This window comes from Rhynchophorus ferrugineus, unplaced genomic scaffold (genome assembly GCF_030347505.1).
Source record: "Rhynchophorus ferrugineus isolate W39M unplaced genomic scaffold, kcgeb_rfMv2 rfM5, whole genome shotgun sequence".
Classification (NCBI taxonomy): Eukaryota; Metazoa; Arthropoda; class Insecta; order Coleoptera; family Curculionidae; genus Rhynchophorus; species Rhynchophorus ferrugineus.
Genome location: NW_027472584.1, coordinates 19504114 through 19525647, shown reverse-complemented (window position 1 = coordinate 19525647; position 21534 = coordinate 19504114). Strand labels below are relative to the sequence as shown.

At 29.4% G+C, this 21534-nt stretch overlaps 2 protein-coding genes across 2 annotated transcripts in view; one reads left to right on the top strand and one right to left on the bottom strand.

The window, feature by feature from the left end:
* Window positions 1-122: 122 nt before the first annotated feature.
* LOC143197247 (uncharacterized) lies at window positions 123-898 on the bottom strand. The gene is made up of 3 exons (XM_076405516.1): window positions 661-898; window positions 470-600; window positions 123-420 (listed from the first exon to the last, which is right to left on the bottom strand). Exons 1-3 carry the CDS (start codon window positions 761-763, stop codon window positions 235-237), a joined length of 420 nt encoding a protein of 139 aa, XP_076261631.1. The 5' UTR covers window positions 764-898; the 3' UTR covers window positions 123-234.
* An 840-nt stretch (window positions 899-1738) lies between these two features.
* LOC143197244 (SLIT-ROBO Rho GTPase-activating protein 1) overlaps window positions 1739-21534 on the top strand; it is a 54466-nt gene continuing 34670 nt past the window's right edge. The window contains exon 1 of the mRNA XM_076405510.1: window positions 1739-2177. Coding sequence (XP_076261625.1) covers window positions 2105-2177 — 73 coding nt within the window. The 5' untranslated portion in view covers window positions 1739-2104. The remainder of the gene's footprint in view (window positions 2178-21534) is intronic.

Sequence of the window (21534 nt, the reverse complement as noted above, 5' to 3'; positions counted from 1 at the left end):
TTTCAGTATATTAAAATACATAATTTATTTTAATATGGAGGACTTAATTATTATGTTTCAAATGTAAGATAATAATTTGGCGAATGCGCCACATTTTAACATTAATTATATTAGAAATAACCAAATTTGTAATATAATTAATCTTTGATAATTAAGTTCTTATAGTTCTTCCTTGCCTAATCCATAAATTATTTGACTTGTATATGAAAAAGTTGGTTTAATATCAATCATTTCTTATTCTAAATATTTGCCAAATATTTCTACAAAAAACTTAATACCGTTTCCGAAGCTAGTGTTTACATTAAACTCAATAAAGTTATATCCTACTCCACCAGCAATATAGCTCAGATAGGCTTGTGCTTCTTTATTTCGATCATATATATTTGCACACATTATAGTAACATTCCCTTCAACGTTGATCTAAAAGTTAGATCAAAAATAAATAGAATTTGTTATATGCTGTTATTACCTTTATGTCTGCAGATATTAAGCTTTTACCGTCGTTCCTTATATCTATATTTTCCTGGTGTAATAAAGGATATTGTTTTGTACATCTTCCTATAAATAAATGATGGGGCACTTTTACTTCTGTCACAATAACTGTAAAATAGACCATAATAATAAAAAATATAAATACTTTAAAATATTAATAAATTTTACTTTCTCCAGTGGAAGGTACAGTGTGCGATGTTATGGTAGTATGCATATTCACTACACTATTACTAATTATGTAAAATAATATTAAATTATAATAAAGTCTCATAATGAAAAGCTACTTTGTTATACAAATGAAAATAAAGTTTCATATTAGCGAGAAGCGATTATAAGACTTATTTTGAAATATGTATTAAAGGGAGTTTAATATAAAGCCGGTTCGGCTTAACCAGATCGGATCATAGGTTATCTGTTCATTACTTATGATTCTGGAAAAATTAGGTATTCACGCTATCTGCCCTATATATACCAAATATTATATTAGATATATTTTATATTATATTGGAAATTTAAAATTCATTGGAAAACAATATGATAATGTTAAAAATTAATATGGATAAAATTTGAAGAACCTGAAGACTCCAAAGCTACTATATATCATATTACCTATATATTCCAACTTTAATCGGTATAGTATTGTTACTAGGCAACCAGAAATACTACCATCTAAAAAATATTAATTATTTAATGTTTCATAAAAGAAATGAATTGCATTTAATTAAGTTATAATGAAATATTATTGGTTAACTAGAAATATGAAAATATCAGAGATTTGGTATTCAATTCATTTAACAAATCAACCAATTTAATATATCAATATTTTAACAATTAAATAATAATTTTTTTAAATTTATAATATATTAAAAAATTAATTTTTTAATAGAAACGCCACGGTAAGTATAATACTAGATAAAATAACTCATTATGTTTTTTAATTATAATTTGTTAATAATTAATAGTTTAATCTCTCTATTAGTTAACGAATTTTTTACCAAATATGGATATGTTCTATATTACCACTAGATATTTCCAAGACATTCCGCTAGATGGCACAGAAGTAAACATTTTTAAAAATATTGCTATTTTTTATCTGTTTTCTAATTAATTTTATTATTATGACCCATAATTTATCTTTCTATCTCAATATTGTCTGCTTATCTATATATTTAAAAGCAGTGGTTACCTATATTTGAAATGGCCAAATGACTATAGGTAGCAAAGTCCTAAATGGTGAGTTTATTTGAAAAGAAGAAGGAGAGTTTGTATATGAATGCTAAATTTCCTTATTTTAATAACGTGCGGTTGTTTATAACGTCTAACTGGTGTTCGGCGAATCACAACAACGAGTATTAGAATCGAAAGGAACAGGCAATATTCCGTTCTATTTTGAGATGCGGTCTTAATAATTTCTCAATACAGTTGTTGTGTGTGGTTTGAGTGAACTCTTTAAAAAAAAGTAGAAACTAACCACGAGGAATGAAGTGATTTTTTTCAAAAAAAAACTAATCGAAACTATTGGTGTCTCATTGATGTGAAAGTGCTTCCCATTTTTATAACTTAAAATTTTGTTTAATTAATTAAAACAGACAAAGATATTTTTGGTATCACGATGGATGAAAATGAAGAAACCAAATCGCCGATTAGAAGATTGGGCTCAACGAGAAAACTTTTAGTTTTTAACAGTAAGTTTTTTGCTTTGTGTGTTAATTATAATTTGAATAAAAACAATTTAAAAAGTTGCGAACTTATATATAGAGAGTATAATTGAATTAGTTTAAAACAATATTTGTATGTGAAAATATTTAGAGCGTGATAACTTATGTACAACAAAATATTTTTTTATATATAGGAATATATATTTATATTTTCATGGTAAATTTAATACTAAAATAATAAGAAGCTGTTGCCTTTCTAAATCTATAACCATTGTATAACTAAAGTGTAAAATAACATGGAGTTATTCTACTTTATAAAACATAAAAAGTGAATTGTTTTAAGACCAACCCAGACAACCTAGAGACGATTATTGTTGCTGCATATTTAATAGAATACCAAACTAGCTTTAACAATGACTTATAAGTCTTTGTTATTCTTTAATCTGTACTTCAGTAATTCTAGGTAGGTTCTAAAAGACATTTGAAAGGGACAAGTGTATGAATATGTTCTTTGTTTAGAATACTCTACAGTAAACGCACGTATAAGTGTGTTCAACAACTGAAGATAAATATTGAGTAAAGGATAAAACTGAAAATATAATAAAATTCAGTACCAAGTGTCTCATTGTTTTAACAATAGATCTGAGAACTATCCCATGGCCTTGCTAATAATTACTATTGTATTAGTTAATCAAATGTCCTATTCGTAAATTAACGAGATTTTAAATAACTTTCATTTAATAGTGGAATATCTAATCTAATGCCCAAAATGTTGTTTTCATAGTTCAATGCCATTTCAGTTATATAATTTATAATTCAAAAACATAATTCATTAAAACACGGGTTTAAAGATGTTTTTTATTATACAATAAATGGTGTTATGTTTCGGTATTACGTTAACATTATGTTAAGTCTTAGCTATACTGTCACTTGCGCCAATTTTAATTAATTTTTTATTCCAACAGTAACTAAGAAAAAAATTCTAGGCATGGCAGACAAAAACAAACATTCAATGAATTGGTGAAGTGTTTTCTTTATAAATTAACCACAATCCAATTAAATTTTGACCGTTTTGCGTTATTTTCTCTTATTTAAGGATTAATAAACATCAAACAGGACGAAACATTTTTAACGGTTCGATTTTAATTTCGTTATTATTTATCTATTTTGATAATATTTCATTCATCATAATATTTCATTCAATTATTGATAATATATTGATTATTTGATGGCATGTAAAGAAAAAAAATTATAATTTTCTTCATGCAAAACGCCCGATAAGATATCCGAAAACCATAGACCATGTTTTTTATTATCATTTAATTTGAATTTATGTTCATTTTATGGTACAGTTGTATGTTATTTCGATTGTTTATCAGACTATGTTATCTACATGTTATTGATTGTCATTTACCCGCAAATTGTCCTATTGATTGTCACGGTTATAAAAATATAAACATTAATTATTCCATAAATTAATATTCATCCATTAACAAACAAGATATTAGTCGTCTGATTCTCCATTCTACTACTAACACGTTAATTCCTATTCTTTCTCCTAGTAATAGTCCGAAAACCGTTTATAAACATTGTTTTTTAAAGATTTCCTATAATTTTTACCTCAGATTGTTTATTTATTAATTTTGTTTATTTATCTCAAAAGTTGCCTGTTTTATCTTAATAACTTAAATTTTTTCTTCTATTTTAATCAATGTTAATGATAATGCACTGTTAATCCAAAATAATTAAAATTGATCTAAAGCCATGTTCAATTCTGTTTATGTCAGATACAGATACAGCAATGATAATTGAATCTATTGGACATTGCGGTGTTATTTTTTAATTAATAATAGTCTGCTCTTGTTTCAGTTTTTGACCACGCCTTTACTTCAAATTATGTTCATTCCATGTCTGTTTTAGCGTCATAAATCAATATTGTTTATTTACTGAATAGTTGTTAGAGGGAAATTCTTATATACATTGGTTGAATCAAAAACATATTTTATTACTTTTTTATGTTTGTTTAGTAGTTAGAAGTCAAGGTCATGGATAGGAACATTGGTTACTTTTAAGTAACGAACTCGTTATTAGCAATTGTATTTACAGTAGACAGTAATTACATTTATATACAACGCTGTACTAGACAAAGGTTGTATTGTTGGTTATAACATCTTGTTTTATGAAGACCAAACAAATTATCTGTCAAAATTGTCAAATTACTATTGAGAGGATCCAATCCCAAATCATAGAATATTCGTCATCATTATGGTTTCAAAATAATTGCCGTAATGATCCCAACAGAAAATGACAGACCTCCCCACCATGAGGGGCGAATTGCGTGTTTTTCTAGAGGGGTGATGACTCATCGTATTTGGTATTGATATAAAACGTGGATAGAAGTCTTAAGGCCTTAGAAAACTATTTGAGAAACGGTATTTTTTGCTCACAGCTAAATCGATTCATCATGCTCTTACTTAAGCACCCTTTCGTTTCTCTCGATAACATTTTTTTCGTATATATCTTTGCCATCACCCATTCTCTGTATAAGATGGAATGATTTTCAGCTACTATATTTTATTTAAGAAAATAAATAAACAATACAATTGGATTAATTCAAATCTGCTTCAATCGAACACATCTAAAAAATATATGTGTGTGTATATGATTATACGTAAATAATATTTTATATAAATTAACTTAATAAAGCAAATTTGCACCTGGCTTAATAATAATATAGAAAGGACTTTTGTGATTGGTAAATAAAACTATGTCAGATTTGATGAATAGAGAGGATGATCAAGGATTATCATACTTTTTCTCACAAAAGAGCAGCTGTTGCATTTTATCCTAACCAAATATTTGCTATTGGTCCACTTAAATCTCTTTCTTTATGTAGGAAAATACTATTCAAGGTACCGGTTGGTACCTGCAGAAGCCGCACTATTGTCCCATGTATTTGTTTGGTAAAATGTGTCCCACATTGTTGTGAATTCATGATATTAACGACGAATAAAAGATAACGTTCGGTGTGCTGAATGTGTTATAAATGAGATGTATTCTTTTCCCATGTACACCATATAATCCAAACATTTCTCAGTGTGATTGTTATTCATTATTATCTTTATCTAACTACTTGTGTTTTATAATGTTTTATATTTAACTGTTGGAAATGTAGATAACTTTTTAGGATTCTCTTAATATTAATAACCATAGTATGTTTAATAGTACAAAACATCATATTTAAAATGTTATTGTTTCAGTATCATTTGTTATTAAAACGCCTATTATTATTAATATTATAATGCGAAAAATATTCCAGGAATCTTTTCTCTGGGATAATATTGAGAAAGCGCCAAATATCGTAGCCAAAGTGTTTTTTTAAAACTAGAACGAAACAAATTATCTGCAAAAACAGTTCTAACGTTAAAAAGTGCGAATACAATATTCAACGAGTCCGAAACCACAATCGCCAACATTAATTAGCTTAATTTGTGGGTAAATGTATAGTTAAAAGGCGCCAAAATAAAATGATATTAACGCTTTAAATGTTCACAGTAGCTTGGTAATCTGATATAAAGGCAACACATTGAATCGTTTAGTTGGAATTGTTTTTTTTTTGCCTTCGATCTTAACCAGACAAAAAACTGAAAGATCTCAGACAGATGATTTAAATTTAACATGAGATTCCTAGGCCACATGTTTCACTCTCAATTTTTTTTCGGTTATATCCTTTTGAAATTATTGTTGAACTTTGGAATACAATATTATTAAATTGTTTATGTAACGAGTAATATAAACAAATCATTTTATATTTTTACATATGATGAGATACTTGAAACTATAAATAGTTTTTGCTTTTTGATATCGACTTTTTATGATTAATAATAAATATATTTTTATATGTATAGTTTAATGGATGGGTAAAATTTGAACAAAAAGCGAAGGTGAGAGGGCTTGATTGACAAATATAACAATTTATTAGATGCGTGCATCTATTCTGATTATTTTTTCACTTTAAAAAGGATTTTATTCATAATAATTAATGCAATATATTTTAATCTAAATATTTTTCCCATATTTATGACAATGTGGTCAATTTCAGTACTTGTTCAGCATTTCGAAACTTGCTGATCTTATCACGTGCACAGAAAGATTTTATGGCCATGAATATTCTGCCTCGATGTCGATGTAGATGGCTTTCCTGAACTAACCTATGACTTTTTTCGCTTGGATTTGTCGTAATAAGTCGTAGTAGTATTTTTCATGGTCAGTCACAATACACCAGAGATACGAACCCTTTTTCTTAGTTTTCGCCCAAGACGTGCAATTTATTGTCTTGATCGAACTTGGGATTGGGATACAACGGATTGTTTCAATTGTTTGCAAAGCTTTCGATCAAGTCTTCAAAACGAACCAGCTGGGTCTACTGAATGACCTAATCTCCCTGATTCATTGGACGATAGATCCTTTCAAGTAAAGATCGGCGGCACAATCTTCTCTCGAAAACAGATCTCCGCAGAAGTCCCGCAAGGCGCCCCACTAGCTCCAGCCCTGTTCAACCTTTTCTTGGCTGATTTCCTACTTCACAAATATTCATACACAGCAGTTTCACGAACATGCTCAGTGTAAGATCCTTTATTGGCGCGTTAGAACACGGAAACAACTTGATCAAATCGCTAACTATCCACAAACCTTGGTAACTAACCCAACTACGAAATTTCAGTCGTATCCCAGGGTCTCTGTCGCCCGCAAAATTTCCTATCCCAAACACGAAGCGATATCAGCAAAAGACCATTTGGTTTTAGCTGGTCAATCTGAAAAAAAATAGCATCACCATAAGTTTCTAAAAATATTTTATGGGCTTTGGAAGCATATTTCTTCAAACAACAAAAGTAATGGATATCGAAAATGTAATTTTGAGGGCTCCATGATGGGAGTCCCACTTCGTATTTTCAGCAATAGATATTGCTGATCAAATTACATACAAGCACTTAATACAAGGACTCTAATTTAATGTTTAGGGATTTATTTGTTAACTCTAATAAATTTAAATATAAATAAGAATAAATTTGTTAATTTTAATGTTTTGTTTTAACATTTTCTACATTTCATTTTTAGCATACAATTTCAAATGTAATTTGACGGTAATCAATCATTGTTTATAATTATATATTTTGCCATTGTTATATTTAGAATGATCAAAGCTCATGTAGTATCAATTGTTTCAAATATTCACTGTATCCATACGTTTTTTGGTCTATCTTTATTTTTAGTTGCCAAATAACAAAGCTGTTACTGATCAGACAACTCAGACAATAACCTCATATTGTTTCTGTATATCGAGTTGAACATGTTATATATAACAACATAATAAAAAAACTGGCAATTTTAAATGTATTTCAAACATCAGAAATTTAACACGATAAATATTGTTATCATAAATGTTATATGAAGACATACATTAAATATTTTAGTTTGCACATATATATATATATATATATATATATATATATATATATATATATATATATATATATATATATATATAAAAACTGTTTTTATAATGATTTCATGTCTGTCTGCTAGTTAATTATTGACGTAGAAAAAATATTTTATTTGAAATTTTTAATCTGGTGTTTATGCAGTCGCGTCTACTCATTTCCCCTTTAAACATATGAATAATTAACCAGTTATGTAACGTTAGAACGAATTAATGTTTGTCGATAAATTAATTGATGGAAAATAATTATCATAAAATAAATACATCAAATTGAATGATTTTGAAACAGTTATTTAAAATGACCGAGTTTACCGCAACTTCTTCAAATTCAACGGAAATGGGAGTCATGTGATTTATCATTGCTCTATCATTTGTGAAATATTGCGGTTTTTTTTGTTACTATTTTATTCTAAATGTAAATAGATTCCAGTTGAAAGGCATACAATTTGAACTTTTTATTGTAAATCATTAATTTTTTTTACAAAATTTCTGCCGTCTCTTTTGGGGATATAATAGGTCAATTGAAAAGTCCATAGCCATAGCCTACCATAGTAAATCACATTTTTTGGCAAAATTAATTTTTTTTTATTCAACATAATTCCCTTCAAGGGTGATACACTGATTATAGCGACCCTCCAACTTTTCGAAATTATTTTTGTAGTACGATTTGTTCTTTGCTTCAAAATAGGCCTCAGTTTCGGCGATAACCTCTTCATTCGGGGAAAATTCTTCCCAGCGAGCATTCTTTTGGGATCTGAGAACAGACAATGGTCGCTGGGGGACAGATCTGGAGAATACGGTGGAAGAGGAAGCAATTGCAAGCCCAATTCATGGATTTTTGTCATCGTTTTCATTGACTTGTGACACAGTGCATTGTCTTGGTGAAGCAGCACTTTCTTTTGCTTCTAATGCGGCCGTTTTTCGGCGATTTCGTTCTTCAAACGATCCAGTAACGCTATGTAATAGTCGCTGTTGATGGTCCTTCCTTTTTCAAAGTAGTCAATGAAAATTATTCCATGCGCATCTCAAAATACAGACGCCATAACCTTGCCAGCCAACTGTTGCGTTTTCCCACACTTTAGAGTGGGTTCATCGTATGCGGTGCACTCGGATGACTGTCGATTGGACTTCGGAGTGAAACGATGGAGCCATGTTTCATCCATTGTCACATATCGACACAAAAACGGGTTTATTACGCTTGATCATCTTCAAACACTACTCCGAATCATCAAGTCGTCGTTGTTTTTGGTCAAAAGTGAGCTTGCGCGGCACCCACTTTGCACAGAGATTTCTCATACCCAAATTTTTGTGAATGATATGATGTACATTTTCAGTTGATATTTTTAGAGTGTTTGCTATTTCATTCAATTTCTGTTTACAGTAATTCAAAATTATTTTGTGGATTTTTTAATGTTTTCGTCGGTAACAGCCTCATTTGGGCGTCCACTGTGTTCACCGTCTTCGGTGCTCATTTCACCAAGTCTAAACTTGGCATACCAATCCATGATGGTTGATTTTCCTGGGGCGGTGCCCGGAAACTCAGCATCAAGCCAAGTTTTTGCTTCAACTGTATTTTTTTCCTTCAAAAAGCAATATTTTATCAACACGTGAAATTCCTTTTTATCCATTTTTTTCACAGTTGCTTCACTTAGAATGCTATAATTCACAAACTAATGATCCGACAGTCCTCAAATTTATACACCCGTCTTTTGAGGGTTAGGGCTAACTAAAAAACATATGGATTCAATTCTATTAGTGCCATCTATGTGTCGGACCGGGCACTTTTCAATTGACTTGTTACCATTGCAAAAGGAACATTTGAAATTTGATATTGTGGTACTTGATGGATTGACTATTTGATTTTCAATGTCCGTAATATATTCGGATATGTATATAATTCAAATATTCATGGTTATTTTGTGTTTTTGGCTCTATTCATTTCATTTAAGAGTGTTTTTGGGTATAGTTTTAATATGGTATTATTAAATTGAAATAAATTGATTGTCTACCTGAGAATATTACCTTATCTAAATACGGTTAATGTCAAGCCATTAAATAGAATAGACTCATTATTCGAGGTATAAAAACTAATAAAACGACCACACTAGACACGACATGTGAACATCGATCGAGTTTATGATTAAATTACAATCCAATTACTTAACATCGCCCTGTATTAATCAAGTGTCGTTAATATTTGACTGGCGAGTGAAAGAAATGTGCGTCCTGATATCGATTCTATTGCCATTTGCAGATTCGTAAGCGTCAGACGTCAATAAACAATACCGTGTAATGTAACCGGTCTTGTTCGTTCTCATAAAAGAAAACAGGTTTCGTTTTGAAGCAGATGTATTTGTTTAAATTACGAAATTCAGAATCAACATTGTTTTTTTTTTCGATTTGTTTTAAAACTTTTTGGTAGTCTGTTTAAGTTTTATTAAGGGGTTATTCTGGTTTTTGCTAAGCTCTATAATTTTATGACGTATTAATTAGCATATTTTTAGTGTTTTGATGGTATACAAATAAATTAAATAACTTTCGCGTTTTAGTAAAATTGGAAGAAGTCTTATTTAGCAACATTTTTTAAAAATAACATAGAGTTTTCAAGATATGCGACATAAACAGATACTCACTAATTTTTTGAAAATACACTTCATTTACTAAAATTTTAACTTGAAAACTAAAGGTTGTATAAAATTATATTGTCATATTACCATTCGATTCAACGCAAAATTTAATCCCTGTAATTTTTATTAACCGTTATTTGATTATTTGAACTGAAATTACAACCAAAACCTTGGATTTCCGAAAAATTGCAAATATTCATGATTATATACATGCAAGAAGTGTCAAAATCTTAGATACAGATAAAACACTCAAAATATATGTTTTTTTGGTGAGAAAGAAACGAAAATCCATGTTAAATTGCTTTAGAATATATTTCTCAAGATACACACCATTAATAGAAAACTCACTATTTTTTTGAAAATACTCGTCATTATATAACTTAAAAACTATAGGATGTATAAAATTTATTATAGTATCATTCGGTTCAACGAAAAATTCTTTATAGTCCCGGTAATTTTCATTAATCTCTCAGATAGAGATAAAATCCTCAAAATATATGTATTTTGGGGTGAAAGAAAATGAAAGGTAAATCACTTGTAATTTTTAGTATATTTGGCATAAATCCAGTTTTCCAGTATAGGCTTTCAGGAACACTGTTATTATAATAAAATAGGAAAACTAATACTTTTTAGTGTTTTCGTTGTTTTTTTCTCATACCATTTGACCATCTTAAATCTTGTAAAATGACTTCATAATTCTATTGATTGTGATATTATATTTTTTATGTATTTCTTAGAAACAGTTGGATAATCATTAAAAGCCTAAATATTTAACATTTCTTTAATCTAACTACTTTTAGAAACAAGTAATTTTAATTAGAATCACTTCTGTTGAGGTTTATTAAAAAAATTCGTTCCATATATCCACACCGCAGCAGTATACTAAGAAAATATGAAATCAATAGAAAGAAATACCAGGAAAATTTGGAACAATGAACTAAATATTTTAACTTAACTAATTATTAATTTAGTAACCATTACACTGAACAATAATAATAGAATATTTTTTTCAATTCATTCAAATATTCGAATGGGCTTTCTGTTATTAATTTTGCTCGCGGTTCTGAATGAGATCAAAGATCGCTCTTTTCGGTTTCTCCTCTTTGTGTTAGGAGTGCCACTTTCAGCTTTGCATCTTTTATGACCCTTTACAAATAAGGGTTTTTGTAGATTGTCCTTTTACTATAAAAGACATCTTTAAGTATATATCGGAACAATGAGGCATCTGGACATATTCTTATTGTCTCTGCCATTGTTAAGACTTTTTTTGTTGGAATTCCCTTTGTAAAACCGATACCCGTAAATTACAGAGATCTATTCAAAGGGTTTTAATTTTATTCCATTTTTTTGTTTGATATTTTATTTTTTGTCTTAATTAATAAGATTAAATTAATTGTCCTTGTAGAAAACTGTGTAATTAACCTATTATATTGATTGTGTTTTTTATTATTAAACGGTTTTACTATAAAATGTTTTGTTATTAAAAAATAACAATTTTATTTTCTGTCATTGAGAAATCATTTATTCTTCAATGCTAGTTGTAGTATCAATTGGATAATAATTAAAAGCCTAAATATTTAACATTTCTTTAATCTAACTACTTTTAGAAACAAGTAATTTTAATTAGAATCACTTCTATTGAGGTTTATTAAAAAAATTCGTTCCATATATCCACACCGCAGCAGTGTACTAAGAAAATATGAAATCAATAGAAAGAAATACCAGGAAAATTTGGAACAATTAACTAAATATTTTAACTTAACTAATTATTAATTTAGTAACCATTACACTGAACAATAATAATAGAATATTTTTTTCAATTCATTCAAATATTCGAATGGGCTTTCTGTTATTAATTTTGCTCGCGGTTCTGAATGAGATCAAAGATCGCTCTTTTCGGTTTCTCCTCTTTGTGTTAGGAGTGCCACTTTCAGCTTTGCATCTTTCATGACCCTTTACAAATAAGGGTTTTTGTAGATTGTCCTTTTACTATAAAAGACATCTTTAAGTATACGTCGGAACAATGAGGCATCTGGACATATTCTTATTGTCTCTGCCATTGTTAAGACTTTTTTGTTGGAATTCCCTTTGTAAAACCGATGCGCGTAAATTACAGATATCTATTCAAAGGGTTTTAATTTTATTCGATTTTTTTGTTTGATATTTTATTTTTTGTCTTAATTAATAAGATTAAATTAATTGTCCTTGTAGAAAACTGTGTAATTAACCTATTATATTGATTGTGTTTTTTATTATTAAACGGTTTTACTATAAAATGTTTTGTTATTAAAAAATAACAATTTTATTTTCTGTCATTGAGAAATCATTTATTCTTCAATGCTAGTTGTAGTATCAGTTGGATAATCATTAAAAGCCTAAATATTTAACATTTCTTTAATCTAACTACTTTTAGAAACAAGTAATTTTAATTAGAATCACTTCTGTTGAGGTTTATTAAAAAAATTCGTTCCATATATCCACACCGCAGCAGTGTACTAAGAAAATATGAAATCAAAAGAAAGAAATACCAGGAAAATTTGGAACAAAAGCTATTATTTATACAATTCTTTATATTAAAGTTATTACTGTTTAGAACAATTTTTCAATGTAATATAGAATACTTTTATTTAGATATAAATAGAGGTTTACTATGATATTATATCATTAAGTAAATTTGTATGACTTACTGGTTTTTGGTTCCTGTTGTGGTTTACGAGGTAATTCTTTAACAGCTCCCCTTTGTAATATAAGTAATACAAAGGGGGTGATAAAGTCTCATGGGGAAGAGATATTTCATCGTTTCATATTACTTGGTCACACTTCGGCTATTTATTTCTATTAAATTATATTTTAAAAGTTTGATCTTGTTATAGAATATTGATCATTGCATTGCATGATTTTGGTGACTTATTACAATAATTTTTGATATAGGAAGTTTTTTATATAGTTTTGACATTATGTTTCGTCTTGCAGTGTAAATATATTTTAAAGTTGGCGCAGTGGGCATGGCAGTATTGGGATAGTTACGGGTTCGAATTCTCCTGAGTGACATAGTTGTAAATTTATATTTGTGGCTTTTATAATTGTGATTATCCATAAGGCAAAAATGAAAAATCCGGCAATGAAAATCATCTCCAGACCTCCAGAGTAACCTCCACCCAGTAACCAGACTGGGTAAGGCCGGCTGGTTGTCTTCTGAAATGATCTCTAAGTTGGTCATTCGCCAGTTTGTAAGCTTAATGCCAAGAGCCGTGGTTCAGAGTCCTTGTTAAAGCAGTAGGTCTAGTCCATATATATCCTAGTAAATTAAGCCTACCGACTGGCCAGTGAACAACTTAAAGACCATCCCAGAAGAGATCTGGTCTTACCCAGCCTGGTTACTGGCGTTACTGGGATGGTTATTCCTTGTCGGATTTTCTACTGTTGTCTATAAAGATATTTACAGTCACAAACATAAAATACATCCATGTCTCAGTCGAATTCGAACCCGCGATTGTCGCAACAATAGGAGGACCGTCATGTCGCCTTGACCACTGCGCCAACCAAGCCGGCATATTAGAATCTGAAAGCAGCGATGTATATATATATATATATATATATATATATATATATATATATATATATATATATATATATATATATATATATATGGGATACAGTTGATCTTTTGAAGTGACGTATTATAGATTGAACTTTGATTTTTTTGACATATAATTGTATGTACGGGAGATTATATAAAACTAACAACCAGGAACTATTTTTCTTACAGTTGAATTATACATGAATTGAAATTAAGATATTTTTTGCAGAGTAATGGCCATTACCTTCTATATGGTAAAAAAAAACTATAAATACTGGTCGTTATCTTCACGACATAGTTACGACTGTGTATTTTATGACTGCGAATTTTATACATCTTTCTTTATAGCTTTATTGAACAATCTTCGTACTATACTAAATATGTTTAATTTAAATAACACAGGGATTACAGAAGAGCTAGTGATTAAACATTTTATTATTATTTAAATATAAAGGCCCCTTTAATTCGCATTATTCTTTGTTTAATTTTTCTGTTAAATCAAAGTAATCCCTATTGCTTCCAGAAAAATATATCAATTATTTATCTAATATAGCTGTTATATTTATAATAAACAACATTTTTTTAAATGTAATGGAAAGATTATACTTTTTAACGGTTCAAATATATTTGTAAATTATGTTTAGATTTATACGGACTAATAAAAACGTTTTCATTGGACATTAAAAAGATTAAAGGAGCGTTTTAAGAAATGATTTCATTCGCTTTTATTATATGGAAATATACGGTGTTGGATAAAAAGTTGATACAGTTTATTATGGCGTTGGTATGTTTGCTCAACCATCATTCAATCTTGTATTACTTGGAATAGTTTTAAGAAATATTTTTTCTTAAATATTTTTTGTGGTGTTCCTGGAAAGCAAAATGTTTGTAAACTGATTCAATTCCCCAAGGACTAATGATTTTGTTACAAATCTTATTACTAACCGATTACTAATAAAAAGGCGATGAATAATTTTGGTTCTTAGTTGGGTGTTTTTTTGCAAATCTTTGAACCATATTGTTTGTTATACATTTTCGGTGACTCAGCAACTGTATTTTCATCATAACATAGCATGAAGTGTGATTACTTATTATTAACTACGTTGTGTACCAGAAGTATTAATTAATTTTGAGGGATTGAGATTAGGTTGTGCAAGAAGAGTGAAAATACTTTTTTATATTTTAACTATACATTTTTAGTTAAGAATATTCAAATTTCTCTGGTGAAGCACTTGAGATGATGATGATAGTAAACTGGGCAATTGTTTAGTAATGATTCGGTAGCTTTGATCACCTTTCTCATTAAAAATTTTTGAGAACATCAAACTATCATCTTGTTGAAGATCTATTAGTATGATATTTACTGTTTTTGAGATGTAAGAATTCTTACTTCATTTTAACTTCTTTTTTTGCTCTTTGAATTTATTAATTTCTGTTATTATTAAACATTAAGTAATAAATAAAGTACTAAATAATAAGTATTAAGTAATAAAGTACTAAAATACTTTGAATATTTGGTTACACACACATCACACATTTTTAATTTCATTTTATAGTTTCACATTTTTGAATAATGTTATATCTAAATATTGAATTTTTGTTTTAGTTAAATAAGATAACATGTTTAATATTTACGTATAAAAGATTTCTATCTTTAAATATTTTCTAGTTTCTAGTCAATATATTTTAATTTTTCTTATGTATCATTTTGCTCATTTAATTAGTTTATATTTAAGATGAGATACGTTTAAAGTCTTGATCTTTTATTATTTTAGTTAAGCAAATGTTAAAAGTGTGTCGGAACAATGCTGGCAAAAAATTTAACTGTTAAGATGAGCGACATAACGCAATTGATGGTAGGATGAAAAGTTCAAATGACACAGATTGTTAAATTGATACTTAAATATTTTTCTAGGAAGATTTTAGTAACCGTAACGAATATTTTAGTTTATCATTGACTGAACATTTTATTTTAGGAGGAACGTTTTACGTATAGGAAGGACGTCGTCGATATAACATGAATGAAAACGAGAAATCGTTATGTTTACGATCCGTTCGGTTAACTGATTAAGTGTGCTTCGAAAAGCTTTTTGCTCTTGTTAATTGCACGTTTTATTCGTCTAGGTGATGATATTACTGTTATTTCTTGCGTTTTATATTTATATCATTCTTCTTATAAGTGACGGTCAGGTTAATTCGTCAGATAATTCCTTTTTATAAACTAGGGTTTATCCGGCCTTACCCAGCCTGGTTATTTACATGTCGGATTTTGCAGTTTTACCTTGCAATTATCGCAACAGTAGGAAGACCGTCCTGTCATTTCTACCACTGCGCCAACCAAGTCAATAGTCAGGATAATTGAAAGAACGTTCCTTGATTTTCTGATTTCTGATCCTGAAAATTATATAGGGTTATACGAATAAGTTTTGAAGATTTTCCATATAGATTTTCTGTATTTTCATTTATTCTCTATATTATGCATTTTATCTGTGGAATAAGTCCAGATGCTTCAGTAGTGATGTTTTTTTTTTGCTTTTAACTTCAAATTCATCAATTTGTGTATTTTTTAAGTAACCATGGCAAAATCAGGCGTACAATTGACGGGTAAATTGAGTTTTAGACTCATTTAGGAAAAATCATATTACTTATGATTTAGCCAAATAGCATATAACAAAAAATATAAACAAGAATCTATCATAAATATAGTTTTTAAAAAGAAGCGTTCAGTGTGATGAACTGGTGTGACACACCATGATATTGAAAATTATTTTGCATTAAAATGAGCAAAAAGCTGATGGCCTAGTAAATTAATTTAATTACTTAAGAATATGCTGATTGATGGAAATCAGTTTGATCTTTCTTCGCTAGAACTAGTGTTCGTCAACAAATCATCTTTGTGTTGTTTGCTTTTCTATAAAACTGGCGATTTGATTGATTAGGTTGGAATAATTGAAGGTTAAAAGGAGAGCTGTAGTCTTGTCATTTCTTTAATAATAATATTAATAGTATATGTTACGGCTTGTAATTGAACAATTAATATTGTTGAAGTATAGTTAACAATACAGGGTGTCCGTTAAGAAAAGTTAATTTTTTGATAAGCGTGGCAATAATGCTGGGTGATCTAGATAATGAGTACTGATTGGGACGCTATGAACTTTTACTCTTACTTACTGACTCTGAAGTCATTTACTCTTTAAATTTTGACTTAAACAGTAAGCAAAACTGTCTGTATTTAGTCAAAAGTAACTGTTTACTACTAACTGTTACTACTGGATGGAATATATTTAGTCGATATTTTAAAAATGATTTCTGCTGAAATTCATTTCAAATATAACTTTTTGGCTTTTTTTAGACACTATTTTTATCGTGATTAAATTAAAATTCCAACACTAATGATCATCACATCAACCGTTTAGAAATTATTTTAACTTAACTAATTATTAATTTAGTAACCATTACACTGAACAATAATAATAGAATATTTTTTTCAATTCATTCAAATATTCGAATGGGCTTTCTGTTATTAATTTTGCTCGCGGTTCTGAATGAGATCAAAGATCGCTCTTTTCGGTTTCTCCTCTTTGTGTTAGGAGTGCCACTTTCAGTTTTGCATCTTTTATGACCCTTTACAAATAAAGGTTTTTGTAGATTGTCCTTTTACTATAAAAGACATCTTTAAGTATACGTCGGAACAATGAGGCATCTGGACATATTCTTATTGTCTCTGCCATTGTTAAGACTTTTTTTGTTGAAATTCCCTTTGTAAAACCGATGCCCGTAAATTACAGAGATCTATTCAAAGGGTTTTAATTTTATTCGATTTTTCTGTTTAATATTTTATTTTTTGTCCTAATTAATAAGATTAAATTAATTGTCCTTGTAGAAAACTGTGTAAATAACCTATTATATTGATTGTGTTTTTTATAATTAAACGGTTTTACTACAAAATGTTTTGTTATTAAAAAATAACAATTTTATTGTCTGTCATTGAGAAACCATTTATTCTTCAATGCTAGTTGTAGTATCGTTCATATTACCGAACTGTTCCGAATGGTGTAGCAATAATTTTTTTCTATTAATTACGAATAGTAAAAATAAATGTCGAACGTAGATTGTATCTGAAAAATAACGTATGTTCAAGCGAACGACGACTATAGGTGAAAAAAATTAAGGTCACAGTAAAAATTGTAAAAGTAGTAAACCTTTTGTTGTAGCAGCTGTACCTTGGAATGATTATTTTAAATTAAACGGGACAAAATAAGATTGTAACAATTAACAATAGCAGGATACGTTAGAAATTTGTCGGGCAAACAGCCAGACTGAAATTCGTTAAAACAGATTAGAAAAATAACAGGAGGTAAAAAAAGCCGTCTGAAGACTGTAATATATGCGCATACATTTAGGATTTTATTTAAATTGTTAATCTTACTTTCTTTAGTTACATAATTCGATGTATACGAAGCTGGTCTATCTATTATAGATAAACATTCTTCGGTTTGATTTACCTAAAATTAAAAGAAAATGATAAGAAAGTTTCTCATCGTCTCGAAAACGTATAATTTTTTGGTTTGTTATAAAACAATTTCATAGATAATACTTTCTATAAAGCTTTTTGGTCATTTCGGGTCGATGTTGAATGAAACAAGTTTGAATAAAACAAGAAGTATTATTTTTATTTGAATGATCCATTTCTGTCATTCTGTATGTAATGTAATATAAGCGCAATAATTAATTGACAGTCTTCACAAATACCTATGTTTGGTGAGTACACTGAGTCTGGCACAACTTCTTTCATATGATCCTTATGATCTTTGATATCTTGATCTTTATCAAATTAAACTGGTTGTTCATTGGGGATTTTGTTATCACCACCATATATACATTTCTATATACTAAAACAGCAAAAATCTATGCTAGCTATTAGAGTACCTTACAAATACAAGACGTAAAAAATATAGCTTTGTTCATAAGCAATAACTGGACTGAAAAACGGCCAGTAAGAGATATTATTTGTTAACAGGTCAATAGAAAATTCCCCGGCCTACCATAGTAAAACACTTTTTTTTTGGCAAAATTAGTTTTTTTATTCAACATAATTCCCTTCAAGAGTGATACACTGCTTATAGCGACCCTCCAACTTTTCGATACCATTTTTGTGGTACGATTTGACCTTTGTTTCAATATACGCCTCAGTTTCGTCGATCATCTCTTCATTCGACGAAAATTTCTTGCCAGTGTGCATTCTTTTGAGATCTGAGAACAGGAAATAGTCGCTGGGGGCAGATATGGAGAATACGGTGGATGTGGAAGCAATTCGAAGCCCAATTCATGGATTTTTGCCATCGTTTTCACTGACTTGTGACATGGTGCATTGTCATGGTGAAGCAGCACTTTCTTTTTCTTCAAATGCGGCCGTTTTTTGGTGATTTCGTCCTTCAAACGATCCAATAACGCTATGTAATAGTCGCTGTTGATGGTCCTTCCATTTTCAAGGTAGTCAATGAAAATTATTCCATGCGTATCCCAAAATACAGACGCCATAACCTTGCCAACCGACTGTTGCGTTTTCCCACGCTTTGGAGCTGGTTCATCGTAGGCAGTCCATTCGGATGACTGTCTATTGGACTTCGGAGTGAAGTGACGGAGCCACGTTTCATCCATTGTCGCATATCGACGCAAAAACTCGGGTTTATTACGCTTGATCATCTTCAAATACTGCCCCGAATCATCAACTCGTCATTGCTTTTGGTCAAAAATGAGCTTGCGCGGCACCCACTTTGCACGGAGCTTTCTCATGCCCAAATATTCGTGTGAGTGTTTAGAGTGTCTGCTCTTTCATTCAATTTCAATTTACCGTCATTCGAAATCATTTTGTGGATTTTTTTAATGTCTTTTAATGTCTTCAGTGCTCATTTCACCACGTCTAAACTTAGCATACCAATCCTTGATGGTTGATTTTTCTGGGGCAGTGTTCGGAAACTCGGCATTAAGCCAAATTTTTTCTTCAACTGTATTTTTTCCCTTTAAAAAGCAATATTTTCCGACACGCGAAATTCCTTTTTATCCATTTTTATTACAATAACAAAAATAAATTCACAAACTAATGATCCGACAGCTGTCAAATTTATGCACGCATCTTTAGAGGGTTAGGGCTAACTAAAAAACATATGGATTTAATTCTAGTCGCGCCATCTATATGTCAGCCGGGGACTTTTCAATTAACCTGTTATGTGTAATGTGTCCTATTAATCCCAAGGGACGGAGTTGTGGGTCGATAACTTTGGGTGTTTCATCATGGTAATGGTTTTTCACACACAAGAACTAACCTTATCCGCCTGATTTAACTCCATCAGACTTCTGTCTGTTTTTTAAACTTAAAAGGCCAGGAAGCTAATCCGAAGGAAATTAAATTAAATGTGTTTCGTATTAATATGAAATAGATTTAATAATCTCTTTTTTATTTGTTTTAAATTTTATTTCACAAGTCACGATATTTTTTCGATTCTATTTTTTTTTGTAAGTTTAGTATTATATTGAATGAGAATAATTTAATTGATGTCCCCTCATTAAATGTAAAACTAACCCCCTTATTGTTTCGGGTAGAATTTTACCCCCTCCCGTATTTCCAAGACAATTGAGTTAGTATTTTGTAGCTGATATCCCGATTTAATTATATTCATAAAATCTTGGATATAACTAAATTATTACGATAGAAAATTGGACAATAAAATGACAGTTATTGCCCAAGATTTTTTCCAACATTTAATAATGTTGATGATCTTTAATTGTTTGGTGTTTTGTTGATGCAATTCGACGGTTAAATTTATTACGATGGAAAACGGTTTATAATTATTTTAAAAATGAATTTTGTTCTCGTTTATTAATGACAGAACAATTAATTTTGATTACCACTAACTGTGCACTTACTGAGATAGAATGTTGGCTTCTTCGTTGATTCTAATAGTACTTGTCGCGTAAATGTATTTTAAGATAGATAAATATACATTAGGAGTTGTTAAGGATTAATTGAACTATTTGGCTCTTGTTTTCATACACTGAGAGTTATTCCTTTTTCGTGTTAAAATCAAAGTTATTTTCTGAATACTGAAATATAATTCCTTGTTTTATCACTATGAGTTTTTCTATCACTTTGAATTGAACTGAGAAAAAAATTATTTAGACCTAGGCCTAAAGACTAAAATAACATAGAATAGGCATATTAAAATTTAAAAAATAGTATGTATGTATGTATGTATGTATATAAAACATAAATACAAAAGTATTGTCTACTATGATGAAAATACAAATATATTTCAACCAAAATATAAGTTGAAATCCTCTTGAATCTAGAAAGATTTATAACTTTTAGTTGAGAACTAGTCCTTTAGAATCACCGATTATAGTATTAAGTGAGGATAATTATGTAGTTCAGAACCCAGTTAACTGAATCTATATAGTTTGTAGGGTTTATATGGTGAGGATGATTTTGCAAACAGCTGATGGATAATTTAAAAATAAACCGAAAATACTATAATCATTGAAATGTTGTAAAAACGTCTAAAGAGTATCTTTTGTCCTAAATTATTAATTTAACGTGAATAAAACTTCTCATGAATTCTGTTTTTTCGTCTTATATCAACATCGTACTTTTTTTTAATAACAAAGGATTTTTATTTG

Coding starts and splice junctions, on each gene's coding strand:
- LOC143197247 (XM_076405516.1), bottom strand. CDS start 763: ATGAGACTTTATTATAATTTAATATTATTTTACATAATTAGTAATAGT. Junction 601..660: donor TGTACCTTCCACTGGAGAAA/GTAAAATTTATT, acceptor TCTATTTTACAG/TTATTGTGACAGAAGTAAAA. Junction 421..469: donor TAATATCTGCAGACATAAAG/GTAATAACAGCA, acceptor TCTAACTTTTAG/ATCAACGTTGAAGGGAATGT.